The following is an 18097-nucleotide window of genomic DNA, read 5'->3' on the forward strand; positions in this document are numbered from 1 at the left end:
ACTTCCAAACTAGATGAATTGATAGAAATCTTCACATTTTGAAATTGAAACTAGACAGCGTGCCCACAATTTGCCTCAACATTAACAGTCCAATGGGGAATTTGAGCTAGAATGAAAACCAGTAATGACAGTTCACTGGTTTCCTGCTTACTTCCTCCCTTCCTGCACCTGTGTTTGAAACTAGCACGTGCCCGCCCCTCGCTAATGTGTCAGCATGTTGCGTATATACTATGAAAAACTGTAAACGTGTATGGGAAACATTCCACACATCAAATACGTCCCAAGTCTGGCAGAAAATTGAGGAAAATGTCACTTTTTACATGACTTCAGCAATTCTGTATCAGCAGTTTGATGTATTTTAACCTTGTGACTGTATATGAATTTTGACTTTAAGGAGGTGAAATCTAACCCTCAAAACGTGATTCAGAAAAACATTACCACAACAATCCATCAGTTAAAAAAAACAAAAAAATCTTTATTTCCAGTACAAAAAAGCAAAAGAAAACCCAAATATATTAAACTTGATACAAACATTAACAACTCAAGGTCCCCTATAAATACGTTAAAATAAATTAAAGAAATTAATTTACTAAAGATTATCACCTTTAACACTAAACAGGCCTCAAACATGTTGATGAAAAGGCCATTTTAAATAGAGCAGTAACAGCACACAGTGTCTGTTCTTCTAACCAACTACTAACGTCATAAACACACAAACATAGCTAAGTAACACTTCTAAAACACTATAAGGGCACATTACTTTAACACTACAATATGCTGGATCGAGCTCAGTAAGGCAACAGACCTGGGCACACGGTCTACAGGGATGTGATCAGGACACACATTCAGAGTCAAAAATACAGGGAATAATAAGTGAGAGAGAGAGAGAGAGAGAGAAAGAGCATGAGAGAGAGATGGAATGCGTGTGTCCAGATGAGTGTCACAAAAACATGAATATTCATCACAAATTGAATGGCAGTGTGGTGCCTAAAGCGCCTGTGTGTGGAGACAGGGTGGTCAAAACAATCACATTCCTGAGAATGTTTGTGATTAAGGTCACCTAAGATGGATCTTAGCACCGAAAGGCTTTTAGGAAACAAACCCCAAGTCAAAAGTGTAGAGTAAAAAGAGTGTAAAAGAGTAAAAAGCAGGACGTAACAAAAAAAAATCAGAATGATTCATCTTGCTTTTACTTCTCAGGGAAGCCAGGTGCTTTGCAACTTATGCCACGTTCACGTCATATCGGAAGGAGCAAAATAATAGTCCTGTTTTGATTTTTAGTATCGTAAGATTGCCAACATTGGATGTTTGCCGCCTGTGTTGACACACTTCCGTTATTTGTGACACTAATTTGGAGATATTAGAGCCCACATATCCTACTTATAATCAGCGCTACGAGGTTCACGTCAAAGTTTTTCCCCCCAGTTGTACTTATAGTAAATCCAACACGACGTGAACGTGGCATTAAATAATGCATGATGAAGCCCACCTGACTTTTCTTATATGAAACACTTCCAATAAGCCCCCCCCCCCACACACACCTATGTCAGTAAGGCACGATGGATCAGTCACTAATCGTGGAATAGAGACAGAAGCTTAAGAGTAACACTTATATCAGTCTTATGAACATCTACCAGCATAACAGATCTAAAGAGCATAACTCTTATTCATTCTAGCTTCCCTTGCTGAAAAAGATTCATACCCCTCCTCACGCCTCTCCTAACTAACCAGCAAAATCTCGGTTCAACGCTGTAACATGACCTGCTAAATAACGCTACAGGCACTTCAGTCGTTTAAAAACTTAACATTCAGGTTCAAGGCCTGCTACCTGAGGCCAGTCAACTAAACATCACCTTAGACTGTACAGTTACGAGGAAAAACGATTTCACCAGCTTATAAACACAATACTGTGTAAAGTTAATGGAAAGATAACATTCCTAAACTTAAGAAAGTCACATTGTGTGTTTGCCCCACCATAATCAAAGGCTATGGGCTTGGGACAGATACGTCTTTGGCTTCATCACATTCTTCAGATCATTCAGAAGATGTTGGTAAATGAATAGTGTGGTTAGATTCAACTACAGGTGGCACTAAGGCCAATCACACTGTGATTACAATATCTTTGTATATTACAATATCGTTGTCGCAACTTGCTTTCCGAGCGTACTATCTTTGTCTCGATAAGGCATCTTAACCTACGACAGTATCTTTTGAAACCCTCCCAGCCCTACTACACTTTCTGTCTTGATATGTCAAGTCTACTGCACTACTTTTTTTGTTGCTAACGCACATTTTAGTTTCAGCACCACTGTGGCATCCTGTACGCACACATGACAGTGTGTGCCACAACCACAGAACTCTAACAGGTGAATCTCTACGGGCGTAATCCCCTTTCAGTTAAGAGTCGGGCAGTACAGGCAATAATACACAAGTCTTTGTTTCCTTTGACAACACACACACACACACACACACACAAGGTGTTTCTCCAAACTGTCAAGTCCAGTGGCGGTGTGTGTGAGAGAGTGAGTGTGCGTTTATAGGGGACTGATCTATGAGCACTGTGTGCGCGTGCATGCTGTGTATGTGTGTGTGTGTGTGTGTGTGTATGTGTTGGACTGGACTGGGGGTATCCAGGTTCAGTGTATCTGAGTCTGTGTGTGTGTGTGTGTGTGTGTGTGTGTTCCGACACACTGCGGCCTACAGGTAGAAGCCAGTAGCATCCTCGGGGACAGAGAGCTGACTGAAAACAGCCAGGCGCCTGCCACTGGCATCGGTGACGCCGCCGCAGGATTCTGAGCCACTGAGCGAGCTGGCCGAGCTTCCGCTGCTGCCGTCCTGGTCCGGGTCTGACAGCGAGGTGTAGGACAGGGATCGGGCACCCAGAGGCCCCGCGAAGCCCCCGGCAGCACCGGGACTCTGCCTCAGGGAAGGGGAGGCCGTTGGGGACGGCCCGTACAGAGAGCAGCCGGAGTCGGGGGAGGGCAGGAATTGAGGCCGGGGGTCTGCTGAGGAGGTCTGGGCCACGGGGGGCTGGTACTGGTGGGCAGGGGAGGCTTCGAAGGCAGAGCCCATCTCCAGGAAGGCATGAGAGAGGAGTTCTGTGATGTCAGCGCAGGAAGGAGGCGAGGCAGAGGGAGCACGCACAAAGGAGGGGGGAGCAGGAGCGGGAGGAGGAAGAGGAAGAGCGGGTTGGAGGGCTTGCTGGGGAGCGGAGGGAAACCCGGCGAAGCTGAAGCTCTGTCTGAGGAGAGGGGGTCTGCGGGAGCGGGAGGAGGGGGGCTGGGAGGGAAAGCAGGAGGAAGAGGAGGAGGAGGAAGAGGAGGAGGAGCGGGAGAAGGACTGTTTCTGTTCTTCTTCGTTGTTGTGGACAAAGTGGCAGCGGATCCCGTAGGGGCAGAAGCCGATGGTGTGAAATGTGCGGCACGGCTCGGTTTTATACTTCGGGTGTCGGTTTAAATCCCGCAGCTCTTCACCCCCGTGGGCGAACTGGCACTTGCCCCCGTATTTACAAATGCCGCTCTCTGCGAAGGAGCGGCACAGCTCAGTCTTATAGCGCGACGAGGAAGAGGAGGTGGAAGCAGAGGAGGCAGTGGAGAAGAGGGAGGAGGTGGAGGAGGGCAGAGAAGAGCTACTGTTCAGCGGAGTGGGGCTGGTGTCACTTGGGGAGTGCTTGATTTCAGTCCCGGGCCAGCCCAGATTTGCAGCCGTGGTGCTGCCGGTCTCCACCATACTGAGAGACCGCTGCGCCGAGTAGCCTTGCTTTACCCATTGGGCGGAATTAGGGAGCTGGGAGGGCAGGGAGCTTTCTGACTGCTGCCCCCACTGGCTGGAAGACAGGAACGCAGTGTCTGATGGTTCAGTCGGCAGGGAGGAGAGGGAGGAGAGAGAGAAGGAAAGCGATGCGTGGTTGCGTGGCTGACCGATGTAGCCTGGTGATCTCATTGCCAGATTGAGAGATGGTAGCGGTCCGTTCTGCTCCCTCAGGTCGAGGCTCAATAACTGCTGTAAGAGGGACAGACAATACAACATTAGCCTTTAGACTTGATACTTCATGTGTTGAGGACAAAAAGGGAATCCCATGTAAAATGTAGTTTTCTTTGTGCATCAATGGGTGTAAATCTTTAGAAACTGCTGTTGCATATTCAGAGTGCTGATGTGCATTAGCAGTTGCAAGGACAAAATTGCTTTGGGTCTCTACACAATGTACACCGGGGAATAAACATTTGCTTGGTAAGTTGGTTGGTAAGATTGTGTAGTCTATCCAACACTTGTAATGCCAACTAGCCTTCATAGGTTTTTTTTAATATATATTCTGTTTACTGTTTTTATGTTTCCCCAATTGTATAACAAGTAAGTACAATCAATACAGAAACATTTTACAGATACAAGTTCTCCCTGGTAAAGCTGTCAATCAAATATGTTGTATGGAAGAGACTGAATGTGTGTGAGTGTGGAGGACTGCATGCATGGGTGATAGTATGAAAACATGAACTTTTTGTTAACAGAACTTGCATTTGCATACGTTTATGTTACTATTGTTGTCTTTTGTGTATGCATTGTGAGCAGCAGCACTTTATTCTGTCCAAGACAAATTTCCTCTCAGGGACTAATATAATTTAGGTGATATACACAGCTTGAAGACAAAAAGATGGGAAAAAAAAAAAAAGGGAAAAAGGGGGCATGAAGTTGGTTATAGTGTAGATAGTAGCCTAAATGTATGTTAATGAGATATTAAAAAAAAAAAACTATGCTATAAGGCTAGTGGTTCAAAACTGTGCTTTTGAGTACTCAAAGAATGGTTGCCAAATTTTCTCAAGTTTGCAGCCTTCATACTGTAAGTTAGTCTCTGATCAATTCTAACTATTAATTTGGCTGATGCAGAATGTGAATCCACTGTGGCCTGTGGGAGAATGCTGTGGAGATTTCCCACTTGCTAGAGAGATTGCAGAGTGCTTTGTTCACTCAAACATTCATTTTGATCCAACTGCATCCTTTCCCTCAACTTAGTGCATCAAGAGAAAGTCGCACGCCTCGCACCAAAACTGGTTAAATTGTTAAACCGGCCATCCAGAGCATGTTTGGATCAGCAACAGTGAGCAAAAGCAATACCAGGCTGTGTCACAGTGACTTGTTGTTAATATGCACGACGAAAAGTAGTAAATCCCTCTTCAAATCACTGTGAATTACTGTGTCAAGAAAACCAAAAATAAACAGTGGCTTATATATTTATTACGTTCAGTACAGACATTTGTCCATCGTTGTCAACGCATCTTGACAAGTGCAATTCGTGATTTTTGGGACACTCCGAGCATACTAGTTTAGAGAACGACAGTTGCATTAGTATTTTTTTTTTTTTTAGCTAGTTAACGTTGTCTATCGTGACTTTACTAACATTTACTAACATTGTAGTCTGGTGGCGAATAGTAGCGACAAAGTCCGAGTAAATGCTAGCTGTTAGTAAACTTTGTTGGGCCCAAGTTGGGATGAACACAACACCACACTGCACAACGCATCCACTTTGTGACACGTTAGCTTCAAGTCCAGTCTAGATCAAATACAAGTTTCAAGACATCGATAAAGTTACGGATGCATAATTAACTCGAGTCAGCTAACTAGAAACGCCAACACACTAACGTTAACTAAGTCACGGAGAGTTAGCGTGAGCAAGTTAGCTAGCAGTGTAACGATAGCTAAGCTAACGATAACCCCGCTGCGTTAGCCAACTTTCACTCTCTCTGTCCAACTTTCTGGGTGAGATGAATTTACCTTGCACATCATCTCTTCCAGGTCGGCGAACTGGCTGAGGGGGTAAGATGGCATTTTGCTGCGTTTTCCAAAACTTCGTCTGATCCCGTCTGCCCCCGCAGTGATGGATGTGGGCAGCTCGCTGGCATGGGTTGATCAGAAGTTTCCAGTTGTGTATGTGGTGCTAAACAAGCCCGAGACTGACCACGTGTGGATTTAAAACCTAACACTGCACTTAGCCACTCCCACGCCTGCGTGACTCAACCAGAGGCGCAACCAAAGATGCTGTTTTCACGAGTGGTTCACAAACTGGGGTCCTTGAAGTGGTCCCAGAGGGTCCCCAGCTTGATGAAAAGTAGTTTAATCTCACTATCATTTCACTCAATAGACGTTAACACAAAGAGATGATGTATTAGGAAGACTGTTTTCATCAAAGGTTTCCCTCCCCCCTTTTGATATCTCCCCTCCTAAACAGTTACATAATTCTGTACCAAGTCATATAACAACATCTTCTCAGATAGAGAAATTTGGGACAACATGTTATTGAATGGGGTACAGCTGTCTAATGCAGATGTATTTGGGGGTCCTTAATTGACATGAAAAAGTTAGAGAGCCTCTCATGCAGCCTAGCCTATGACAGCGTGTGACTCACTTCAGGTTGGACATGCTCAAAACAGATTTTATGCCAGTGGTTTTGGAATAAAACCGACATTGAGATCATCTTGCCTGCAGTCAAATAAGTGGGCTGCAGCGCACTATCTGAAGCACATGCCACATTATTGAATGATATCTTACGGTTAAGATTGCTGTAGGCTACTAATGCATTAATGGCATATTCATAAAATTCATAACCGGGTCTAAAGATGGAGTATACAAGGGCTGCATTTTGAGAAGATTTGAAAGCAGGCTTTTTGCAAATGATTTTAACCCTAGCATACACAAACAGAGTCAAAATGACCCTATTCAATGGTTGTTTTGCTATATTTTCTCAAGAAAAATATGTTGTCATTGATATTCCACATAGTCCTCAAAATTGTTGTCTGATACATTTTGTCCATACAAATTTTATATTTATCTTTGGTGCATTTTCAGAAAAAAAAAGGTTTTGCATTAGTACCCCAAGTTTCCATGAGCAGGGTCAAGATGACCCTCATTCATTTTAATGTGAAACACTGTAAAACTCTAGACATATGGGCTAGTGTGTTGTGTCACGTGGACACACTGACCCGTGTGAGTGTGTCTGTGCAAAGTTTCATGTGTTTTGAACTTTGCATTTCTGAGAGAGAGACAGTGGAATAAGTATTTAGTTTTGTCCTTGACTTCCATTGTTTTTGAATACATTGATTCCTATGGGAAACATTTGCAGTGCTGACACTAAGGCTGCGTGTGTATTCATAACACTGAGTGTGTGTTGTCATAGGCTTTTTTAAAAGACTGCAACAGTTCAGGGAATCTGTCTACAAAAGCATATTACATCTTAGCAGTGGACTGTGGCTTTTCAATCCATAATTCATGAAATATGCAAAAACACTGCAAACTTTTGCCCTATACCTATAATTTTCCTCAATACAAAAAAGCTGTTCCACATACAGTAAGCAGTTTAAAAAATCCTTCAAAATTGTATTGAGGTCCATGCAGAAATTACTGTTCAAACAATCAAACAATGTATTTAAAAAAAAGAAAAGAAAAAGAAACTACTGTACTGCTGTATATGGTGTATAGTAAAAAAAATGAGGGGCCTGAATAGTTTTTTTCTAAGGGTTAAATAAGCCAAGCTGAAGAGACACATGAACATAATTAAAACATAACATCTCTACAAGGTTAAATGCATAATTTATGTAATTAAATTGAAGATAAAGATGAAGACAAAAGGCCTTTTTAATTGTGAATTCCATTGATTTCAATGCAGATAGGTTTGACCCTGCTCATGCAAACTTGTAAGTCTGAGGCCACGCATTCTAGGGTTAAACCAAAAGCTGAATATGGTCGCTCATATGGATGCTATTAGAGAGGAAGGCAGACAGATCAACAGACAGATACCACAGATGTAGATAGACAGACAGAGACCAGCAAGAAAAAAGCCAAGAGGACAAACAAACCAACAACAAAGGGGAAGACAGGCGGAAGAGCAGGCAGGCAGAAACATATGGGTGGAAAAGACAGCTTGGAGACATTAGTCTAGCCCTGAGAGACAGACAAGGAGGAGCGAGGGAAAGTCTTTGATTCCAAAGGTAAAGGTAAATGTGTGAAATGTTCCACCCCACAGCAGAAACATGATAAGGTGTCACACCTCTAGGACTGTCAGGGATGGGACAGCAGACTGAGCCCAGCAGCCTGTGGTTGTTTGCTAGTACAGGAGAGAATCAGTGTTCAGTTTGCTCTGTATTATTCAGATTCTGACAGATTTAGGGGTTTGATTCCCACTGGGGCTGGGGGGGAAACTGAATCAGTAACTTTGGGGTACAACTACAGATTCAACCATTAGAAAAGTCCTACTCTTTACATGCTTACTGCACTCCTGCTCCACCCCGACAGGAATTGTTTGGAAAATCCTGCAGTACTAATTCCAGAAAGATGTCTTATGCCATTTGTTTGGATTTAAATCATCAGGCCCTCTTTTTTTGTTAGGGAATCATGTTGCCAGTGATACAGAAGTCAGTTAAACTCACTCTTCTGCAAAAATACTATCCTTCAACAGAATCAGGCGTATGTTCTAAGATTAGCTTGATAGGTAGATGAATTCCCATAAATTCCCAAATTATTGAAATGCATCAAAGTTTATAAACCATGTTATGTTGTCTATGTCTTTTCCTGTTAGTGTCAGTTAAATAAGACTATAAGCCTGAAAAATTATCAACAGCCTACACAATAGCCCACAAAGTCAGTTTTGGGGTCGTAAGAAAGAAATGCCAGAAATTGCCCACCAAAGTCATCTGGGGTTGCAAGAAAACAATCTTTGAAACGGCCCAATGCTCTGAGGAAAAGTTTAAAAACCAGCCTGCCGTGGCCAACCTGCTCGTAGCTCTAAACCCTCTCAGAAAGATGACTTCAGCTGAGAACAAAGCCTGCCGAAAAGCTTTGTTTTGGTCCAGCCAAGTGGTCACCATTAAGTGTGTGTGTGTGTGCTTGTGTGTGTGTGTGTGAGAGAGAGAGAGACCATCCCCCCCTAGGATCATGATGTAATGGTATAGGGTCATGCCTACACAGCCTGGGGAGTAGAGGTTATCTCAGCCAGGCATGTTATGACTGTTGTGCGTTCTTATAAAACAGCAGATTCTCCCCGGCGGGTGGGTGAAATCCAATAGCATCCACCATGATAACACACAATATGTAATACTATACTAACACTACCATATAGAGCATATCGATCTTAATCAAATAGTGAAGGGGCTGTGTGTGTATGTGTTGGAACCAGGATGATTTGTTCAAACTTAATTGCTGTTCCTCCTTAAAATCTATGGTTAAAGGGGATTCATTTCTTGTGTCCAACCCTCTTAAACTTCAAACTCAATTTCCCAATGTAATTAACTGGCGACCCAGCTTTGGGTGCCAACCCAGAGGTTTCAACACTGACCTAATTAGTCCATAGTCTTAAGAGGTTGGCTCTGTGTGTTTGCTTTTTCCCCCTGGATGATGACCACCACTGTGAACAACAAGCCATTAGCAAGACGTCAACAACATAAGTGCCTTGAGGTAAGCAGGCCCTTCCGTCAATTTGGTTAGGTAAACAAATGTTATCTGTAAACAAACTATTTGGCTGGCGAGTTCAGTTTACGTCCATAAACAAACCTCTCTGGCTGAGATTACTGAGTGTAGAGAGAAAGAGGGAGGAGGGGGGGAGGGAGGTGGGGGGGGGGGGTTCTGAAGGAAAGGGGGGAGGGGAGAAAGAAGGAGAAAGGAGGAGAGAGAGAGATTGAAAGAAAGTTCTTGCTTCTTGTTGAGTCCAGCTGGGCTACAGGGCCTTTGGAGCACAATGAGTTCAATGAGCTGCAGAACTAACTAACAAACTAATGGCCCGCCCTCCTCGACTCTACCCCCATCCACACACACACACACACACACACACACACATGAACACACACTGTGGAAATAACAGAGAGGGGGGTGCATGGGTGGGTGGGATAGAAGGGCTTGTTAGGAGGAAAAAGATGGGGGTGTGAGGGGAGGGGAGGGGAGGGTGAGAGAGGGATGTGGGGGTAGATAGGGAAAAGGATGGGGGGGGCTTTTTAGAAGGAATAGGGGAAAGGGAGAGAGGAAGGGATGGTTGGAGGAGAAGGAATAATCCTTTGGCAAGGTTGGATACACAACTTAGCTCAACTTTAGCTCCAGATTTCTGATTAATAGACCAGGTGCATAAAGATGTGTGTGGGACACATTCCTGATTTATCACACATTCTCCCTGCAGTGAAATCAGTGCAAAGCATCCAAATTTCAACATCTGCTTGATTTTAGAGGCGATTCTGCACTGTGGGGTAGGCCAGGACAGCTGACTAATGGACTAAGGGTGATATATTTTTTTTAATAATTGGGAAAAAAAAAAAAAATCTAGCTTATATCTTTTTCTTCAGAAGTATTTGTCAGAGCACACCAGCCTTGACGATTGAGGTAGAATAGCAATTTTGCTGCTTGGTTTGTTCACGAAATCTTTCAGTGTGCTTCCATCCATAGAAAGCAAGGCGGAGGGGTGTCTGAAAGGTGGTTTGGTGACAGAGGAGGGGGTAGTGGGGGGATTAGACAACAGTGTCAACAAGCTGTGTGTGTGTGTGTGTGTGTGTGTGTGTGTGTGTGTAGATCTTGAGACAACATACAGAGAGAAACCAACTGTACTGTAGCCCCATTTGCAGCAGACTCAATGACAATAGGCTTCCTAGTTTGTTTGTTTGTTTGGTGTGTGTGTGTGTTTATGTGCTCTCTCTCTTACTCTCTCTCTCTCTCTCTCTCTCTCTCTCACACACACACACACACACACACACACATGCTCGCACTCTCAGCCCATTGAAACTCTCATGATTAAGTGAAGCCATTCCTCTACAGCCCCATATAGTCTTTTTCAGATAAGAGGCTACTATTACCAGTGAAAGAATAAGGAGGAGGGGGAGGGGGGAGGTCTTTAGACCTGTTGAACATCTGCTCCTCTTTTCCTGCACTCTTTCTTCGTTCCTCCCCCTCACCATCCCTCTTTCACAATGCGCAGTGCTCCCCCCTGTTTTTCTGTGTGTGTGCATGTGTGTGTGTGTGCATGTGTGTGTCTACAGAGAGCCTTTGGGCTTGTGTGACACAGAGGGCGTTTGGGCTTTGGGAAGAGAGTTGCTTTGGCAGTGAATGCACGGTTTTCCCCAAATGGTGTAACAGTGGCAGCTGCATTTTTCTGCTGTCGTTTGAAAACCTTGTAACTCCAATTTTGGTGATTTTCAGATTTTACTTCAGTGGAAGGATTACATGCTCCTATGGGTTGAGAAAATCAGCCTTATTGAACCCTTTCAAAACCCACTGGATAACATCAAATATGCATCGTCAAGCTAAAAACAAGGCTGTTTTTCTTAGTTCCTGAAAAGTGGACATTTTGGAGATACAAGGTTTTCACCAGACAGCAACATGCAAATTTCATTCAGCAAATCTACAGTTGTTGACCTCAGCGGGAGGATCACTTGATGTCATCAACAGCAACCGAGCACCAGCTTTTCACCCAGTCTTCCACAAATACTGTACTGCCAACATAGATATTAACTCTAATTGCCATTTATGGGAACATGGAGTACCAGGCAGAAAATCTTTACCCGTTTTCTTTTGTTAACATTAATATCTTCTTTAAAAGATCAATAGAGCAAAAAGAGCAATAGCAAATAGACAAATAACAGAACTGTTTAGAGATAATGCAGAAAATATTCATAAAGGCATATTTCAGCTATCTCATGAATAGACATGATAACCAGAGTGACTGCACTGGAATGTTCATATATGCAAATATATAACAGCTATGACTTTATCTCTCTCTCATGCACACACACACACACACACACACACAGAAACTGCACGGTAGGGTTCCACTCGCAGGACAAAGGTCACAACCTGACCTTTGACCTTTGACCCTCTCCTCCTCTCCTCGTCACTGGAATTCCCTCCTGTGGATTCAATTAGGGAGTGAGAGGGAGGGAGAAGGAGCGACAGGAGAAGGAGAGGAGGGGAGCGAGAGAAGGAACGAGAAGGTTTAGAACAAGAAACAGTTACAAATGTCTTTAGAAACACAAGCTTGGAGAAGGAGAGAATGAGTTGGGGGTGGAGGGAGTGTAAGAGAGGGATGGGGCGTGGAGAGGAGAAGGGGGAGGGTTAAGGGGTTAGATCTTTTGGAGATCACTCATTTGCTTCTGGGTCGATGGCATAGAGGAAGTCAGCTGTGTGTGTGTTTGCGTATGTGTGTGTGTGTGCATGTGTTTGTACGTAAAGGACACAGGACAGTGGACACACAGACAGAGTAGAGAGAGTGCAGGGGTTGTTTTGTGGCCTCAAGTCAGACATTTAGTATCATTATGGGATTCAACCTCAACCCACAATAGACAAACCAGAGACAGTTTCAGATGAATAAAGTCACAGAAAAGAACAAGACTGACCTCAAAACAATGGAAAGACTGGAAAATAAACTTAAGTGAATTTCTATTCATAGCATATTTATATTCAGTATATACTGCCTCAATAGGATCAGGGATGGATTTAGTGACATGACACTCTGTAGTTTCTTTAAAATGATGCTGTGCCACGCTCCCCTTCCTTCCACAGAGCTTGTCTTGTAATTTGAGTCTTTATTCAGGGTGGAAATATTTCTGTTTACATACTGTATGATCACCTTGGGTTCCATCTTGGGTTTCAGCTGCATTATACTGCCCACTGCTGGATTAAGGTGTGATTACAAATCTGAGCTGTGACCATTGATTGTGTCGTCACCCACTCTGCAGAGTCAGATCATTAGATCATTAGACCCGTGTTAATTATATGGGTTAGGACCCAAATGTGTCCCAGGTCGGCTTTGGGGTGTTGTAATCACAAGAGGACTAGTGTGCACTAATGAGCCTGGGTCCGAGGCTGTGTAGACCCTGGAAATACAATCTTTTAGAGTATTGATTTATTGATGATGTAAATTGGATGTGGATGCTAACTGTTCTGCTCAGTTCAGCTCTGTTTTGAGATTTATTTTTGGTAAGAAAGAAGGGAGAATGGAGTGGCATGGAAGGACGGAAGGAATGAAGGAAGGAAGGAAGGATGGAAGGATGGAAGGGAGGGAGGAAGGAAGGAAGCAAGGCAGGATCCAAACAGGTATGTAATTTAAATAGTGTCCCACCTGATATTTTTTTAAAGGTTTTAACACATTTGGCCAACATGTCAGATGTCATATGAAACAGAGACCATATAAAAATGTTTAAGCGTATCACATTACCAATGTTATTCATTTATATCCAAACAAATGATTTCAGCATAGCACATTAGGATGAAGTGTATTAAACAGTGACATGTGCCTATGTGTAAGACACCATACTACAATTTATTCATATTCACTGTTAGTCACCTCTGCCAGCAAGTGGTGCTGTTGTACCATTTTAATGTTAGTTATCATAGAATTCAGTGAGTGAATTAGATCAATTTGTCTAATTCAGCTTCTGTGGGGGAAAAAAAATCAGCAACACGTAAATGATGGAATAACAGAGTGCTACTGTTTATTATAGCCTATAATGTATGATTATCACATGGTAATTTTGTTCAGTATTAAAAAGCAAATTTACTACCAATAGGGTTTTAATCTCCTTTTTTAGTTTCCATATCAGGTTTGAAACTCCCTGCAGAAAACACCTTTTTAAGTCGAATGTGCAACACTTACATTGGCCAAATGAGTTTACTTACAGTAAAGCTACTACCTTGTGGCCAAATATATGAAGTACATGGTGTAAGTAAATCTAAACTTCAGTATAGTCCAATTCATTTGAAAAGAAAGAAAGAAAGAAAGAAAGAAAGAAAGAAAGAAAGAAAGAAAGAAAGAAAGAAAGAAAGAAAGAAAGAAAGAAGAAAGACAATGTAAAAAGCTCTATAAAAATTCACTAAAGGCCAGTGAGGTAATATGTGGCTCTATATACGTAGGCCTATGTGCATCTGCCTGTTGCCTTAAGCAGTGTGTGTGTGTCCATTTATTTCTGTGTGTATGATTACCAGTATGTCTGTGTAAATGTGCGCCCTTTTCAGAAAGAGAGACACACAGAGAGAGAGACTGACCAGCCAGAGAGCCAGAGATGCAAGTGAACAGAGAGAGAGAGAGAGACAGGTAGACTTGCACAACTCGCTCCCTGGAAGCCAGCCAGGCAACAGCATGAGTTAAGCAACAGTTCCTGGAGATTCTCTTGAACCCAAAACAAAACAAACAGCCAAATCTCTGTTTCAATAACAGAGAGACGGTTTATCGCTGCGTGTTTCTGTCATCCTCTTGTGTAACCAGAATGACAACACAGCATAAAAAAAAATCTCATTTTTAACTCTTGGTGGCACAAATCAGAGCTTTTTCCGGCTGTCTAAACCTGGAAGAACCCACAGGGAATCTGATCTGAGATTGCTTTGGAAATCGCATAAGTTATAGCATAAGTTTTGTGGTTCTAAAAGTTGTGATTTATGAAAAAAAATATTTTGAAGCCAAAATCAGTAAGTTACATTGATTTATCATCCAATTACCCCCTCTCCCCCCCCCCAAAAAAGGGAATAACAAGGTTTTAAATCAATAGCAGGGATATGTGAAATCCGTCTGCTCTCTACAGGAACATGCCTGAGCCAGAGAGAGGGATAGAGAGGGATAGAGAGAGAGAGACAGAGAGAGAGAAAGAGAGAGATTGACTAGAATATAGTGTATTCAGTTCTACAAAAAGAGCCTCCTGTTTGATAATTTAATTGTTTTCAGTTTGTCTGCTTGTTTTACAATTGGAGGAAGCCACACAAATGATAAAATAAGTGTCTGTGTGCGTGTGTGTGTGTGTGTGTGTGTGTGTGTGTGCATGTGGCAGAGATAGACGGAAAGAGAGAGTGGGTGGGCTGTGTGTATTTGATGTATTGTACATCATACGTAAAAGGGAAAAGAAAGCAAAAATAAATGTGTAATTTGGACAGGGGGTTTGATCCTGTAGTGATGATGTCCACGGCTGATCTTACTGGAAAAATCATCCGTGAAAGAGAATTCAATGAACTGAACTGTTTAACATAATTGGAACTGAGTAATAACAAATCTGCTTTAGAGTGAATATTCTCTTTATTACCTCATAGGGCTGACATTACCTGACATACGTATAAAGACTGACTGCAGAATGATGTCAGGTGTTTGGACTAGACCAGTTGAACGAGCGTCATAAGGAGCTGGGTTATGACACGCTTATTTACTGAAGCTATTTAAAGGGGAACACCAACAAAATTGACCGTCAGGTTGTTACTCTGCAACATCAGACACTTTTTTTTTGGAAAATTTCCCAAGATATTTTCTCTGTTGTTTTATTAGTTTTGGGTTGTGAGCTCTAAAGATCAAGGTAACATCACCAAATAGTAGTTTTTGTGATGGCTGAAAGAGAAGCAGCAGCTTGAATTTTGAATATAGGTACTGGATGTTTAATATAGTTACAGGAACTTGACTGGCAATCATCACAGGCAATGCAGTGTCATAGGTGTTCATTTTCTTCTGTCAGATTAACATGTAATGAGACACAGTTCTCCAAACCTCTATAGTGCAGGGACCTGGAGTTAGTATATGTGTGTTAAATCCTTGAGGCCCACAATTATTTTCAATTCCCAAAATAAGTAAATAAAAATGAATTGCAATACTTGGAGCAGGATCACAAAGCTTTCCTATTTTGCAATGTAATATTTGTAAGGACAGTCATAGCATCTCTCCGAAAATGAGGCCCCTTGTGCAGTCTTCGCAGCCCTAGCAATGATTTTAAACTGCTTTTCAGTTTATTTCTGGTTCTATAAAAATGATCACAGTAATGAAAAGCCTAATAATAGTGAGTGATAACCATCAGTAGGAATGAAACTGTTCCCATAATCCTCTATGCAATATCTTGGGCTAATGTTAGGCCTGTATATTCAAATATAGACTCATTTTGCCATGACCCCTAAAACCTTCCTTGAGTGACAATGGAAAGGAGAGAGAATACGCGACACTAACTGATCCTAACTTTGGTCTAACTTTGTTAAAGCTAGAAAACAATTGGATGTGACTGTCCAAATATAGAAATCCCATGAGCCAATGCCTCAATTCTGCCTCTTTTGATAGTAATGCTTATAGGCTTGGTGTAATGCTAGTGTAGAGCTTATGTTTTACAGTCGTCATAAGGCTAACTTGAATTGTGTGGAATGGGATGGAGCAGCTTGTGTGTACGTGTGTATCAGCGTGTGTTTACATACTTGTACTACTTGAACTTACATACTTACACATGTACTTGTTAGTGTCTCCCTATCCCGGTCCAGACAGAAGTGGGGCAGGAGGTTTGGCAATATAAATTTGCTGTTGGAATGTGTGTTTGTAACTCCCCCAGAGGAACCTCCATCATCCATATAAGTAACTGTGTGTGTGTTTGTGTGTGTGTGTGTGTGTGTGTGTGTGTGGGTCTAAGGTGAATTTACTGTAGGAGTCTATCTGTGTAACTCCTGAGAGCAGCTTCCATCCTCCATGTGACGGCTGTGTATGCGCACACACTCTGGTATCTGGGACAAGACGTCCTCTAAACATAATGGTATCCAGGCTGCAATGTGTGTGTGTGTGTGTGTGTGTGTGTGTGTGTGTGTAAGTGTGTGTATGTGTGAGTGTGTGTTCTCATCCTCACACAATATGAGGAAAACCCTCTAAAGAGAAAACATGTTGTCTAGTGGTACTTAACCTGTAATATTAGTAAGCATGTGCATATGAGTGTCTGTGTGTATGCGTCTCCATGCGACTGCAAGTGTGTGAGTTTGCCAAAGGAAGGTACGATCCCCGGTCTGTATATTGTCCTGTTGTGTTCATCCTGGTGTATCCAGGCAACAGCTCATAATATTGATCAGCTTGTTTGATCAGAGAGATATTGATGGAAGATTCTGGACCATCATGTCAGATGACGTATTCCTGTCTCTTTTTTTTATGTATTGGTTTCCAGGAAGGTTGTGTAATAACAACAATAATTGTGTGTGTGTGTGTGTGTGTGTGTGTGTGTGTGTGTCTGGCGTGCAAGTGTGTGTGTATGTGTGTGTGCTTTATATAGAAAACTGCTCCATTTCCTCCTCTTTTCTCTCTTCTGCCCTGCAATAAGAGGGGGATGGAAGGTGCTTGTGCGATTGCCCGTGTCTGTATGTGAATGCGTGTGTCTGTTAATGTGTGTGCATTTGGGTGTGTGATCTAAAGTGTCTGGGCGACAGTGTTTCCTGCGCCTACTTCCCTCCAGTAGTTTCCATGTGACGTACCAGTCTACTTGTCTCTCAACTGTCTGTGTGAAACGTAGGAAAGACACTAACAACTGTTTCATATTGTTTGTGTCCTCATAATACAATTGAATTCAATATGTGGACTACATGTTATGATGTAAGGATCAACTCATCTCCACACAAAATGTAAAGCCCAGATTTCCAGTCTAGAGGAGCAGAACAGAGATTGATTTTAGGGGTATTGATCAATAGCTCATTACCTCTCCTTCAGATTCCAGGCAGTGAGGCAAAAACTGACAGACTGACTTGACCATGAAGTTAAGAAAGTTACAAGTCTGTCCAGCTTGCCATGAAACTACCAAATAAATGTCAGTTTTGCTATCATCTAGCTTTTACATTTGCTATTCTAAACTCCTAGGGGGGGAATCCTCTGCTGCACAGCAAGGGATGTGGTTTATGTTTTATGGAAGCAACAACAGCAGTTTGTTTGGCTAAATATAAGAAGGTAGAAGAAATATAAGAAACCGCAGTCTATTGAGAGTGTCTTTATTATTACAATATGTTGGACCAGCACTTACATTGAAAACACAAAACACAGCAACGACCGCTTATCACCAAAGGTGTCGCCAAAATCAAGAAAGACAAGAATCTTGTGGATTATCACTTTAACTGCATGATGTTGCTTCTATTGCCTTGCTGTCATAACCAGGCCACTCTCCTTTTAAATGGCTTTAATGAGATGTCGCACTCTGGAAATGACTTGATGTACCTGCTAAGCATCGTTACAGCCTCATAAACATTAGACCATTGCAAGGAGGTGCTCACCCAGACAGACCAGCCATAAATCTGCTGCACAGCAGCAAAGGAACCTCATAAGACCTCTAAGTGATGTTAGCTAATTCTTGTCAGAGAAAAATCAGGACTTGTAGTAGTATAT

The 18097-nt window shown here is 42.5% G+C and overlaps 1 protein-coding gene across 1 annotated transcript; it reads right to left on the reverse strand.

Moving 5' to 3' along the window:
- Positions 1-450: 450 nt before the first annotated feature.
- Positions 451-5867, reverse strand: LOC139920203 (mRNA decay activator protein ZFP36). The gene is made up of 2 exons (XM_071910150.2): positions 5767-5867; positions 451-4002 (listed from the first exon to the last, which is right to left on the reverse strand). The coding sequence occupies exons 1-2, from the start codon at positions 5818-5820 to the stop codon at positions 2698-2700; spliced, it is 1359 nt and encodes a 452-aa protein (XP_071766251.2). The 5' UTR covers positions 5821-5867; the 3' UTR covers positions 451-2697.
- Positions 5868-18097: the final 12230 nt, after the last annotated feature.

This window comes from Centroberyx gerrardi, chromosome 6 (genome assembly GCF_048128805.1).
Source record: "Centroberyx gerrardi isolate f3 chromosome 6, fCenGer3.hap1.cur.20231027, whole genome shotgun sequence".
Classification (NCBI taxonomy): domain Eukaryota; kingdom Metazoa; phylum Chordata; class Actinopteri; order Beryciformes; family Berycidae; genus Centroberyx; species Centroberyx gerrardi.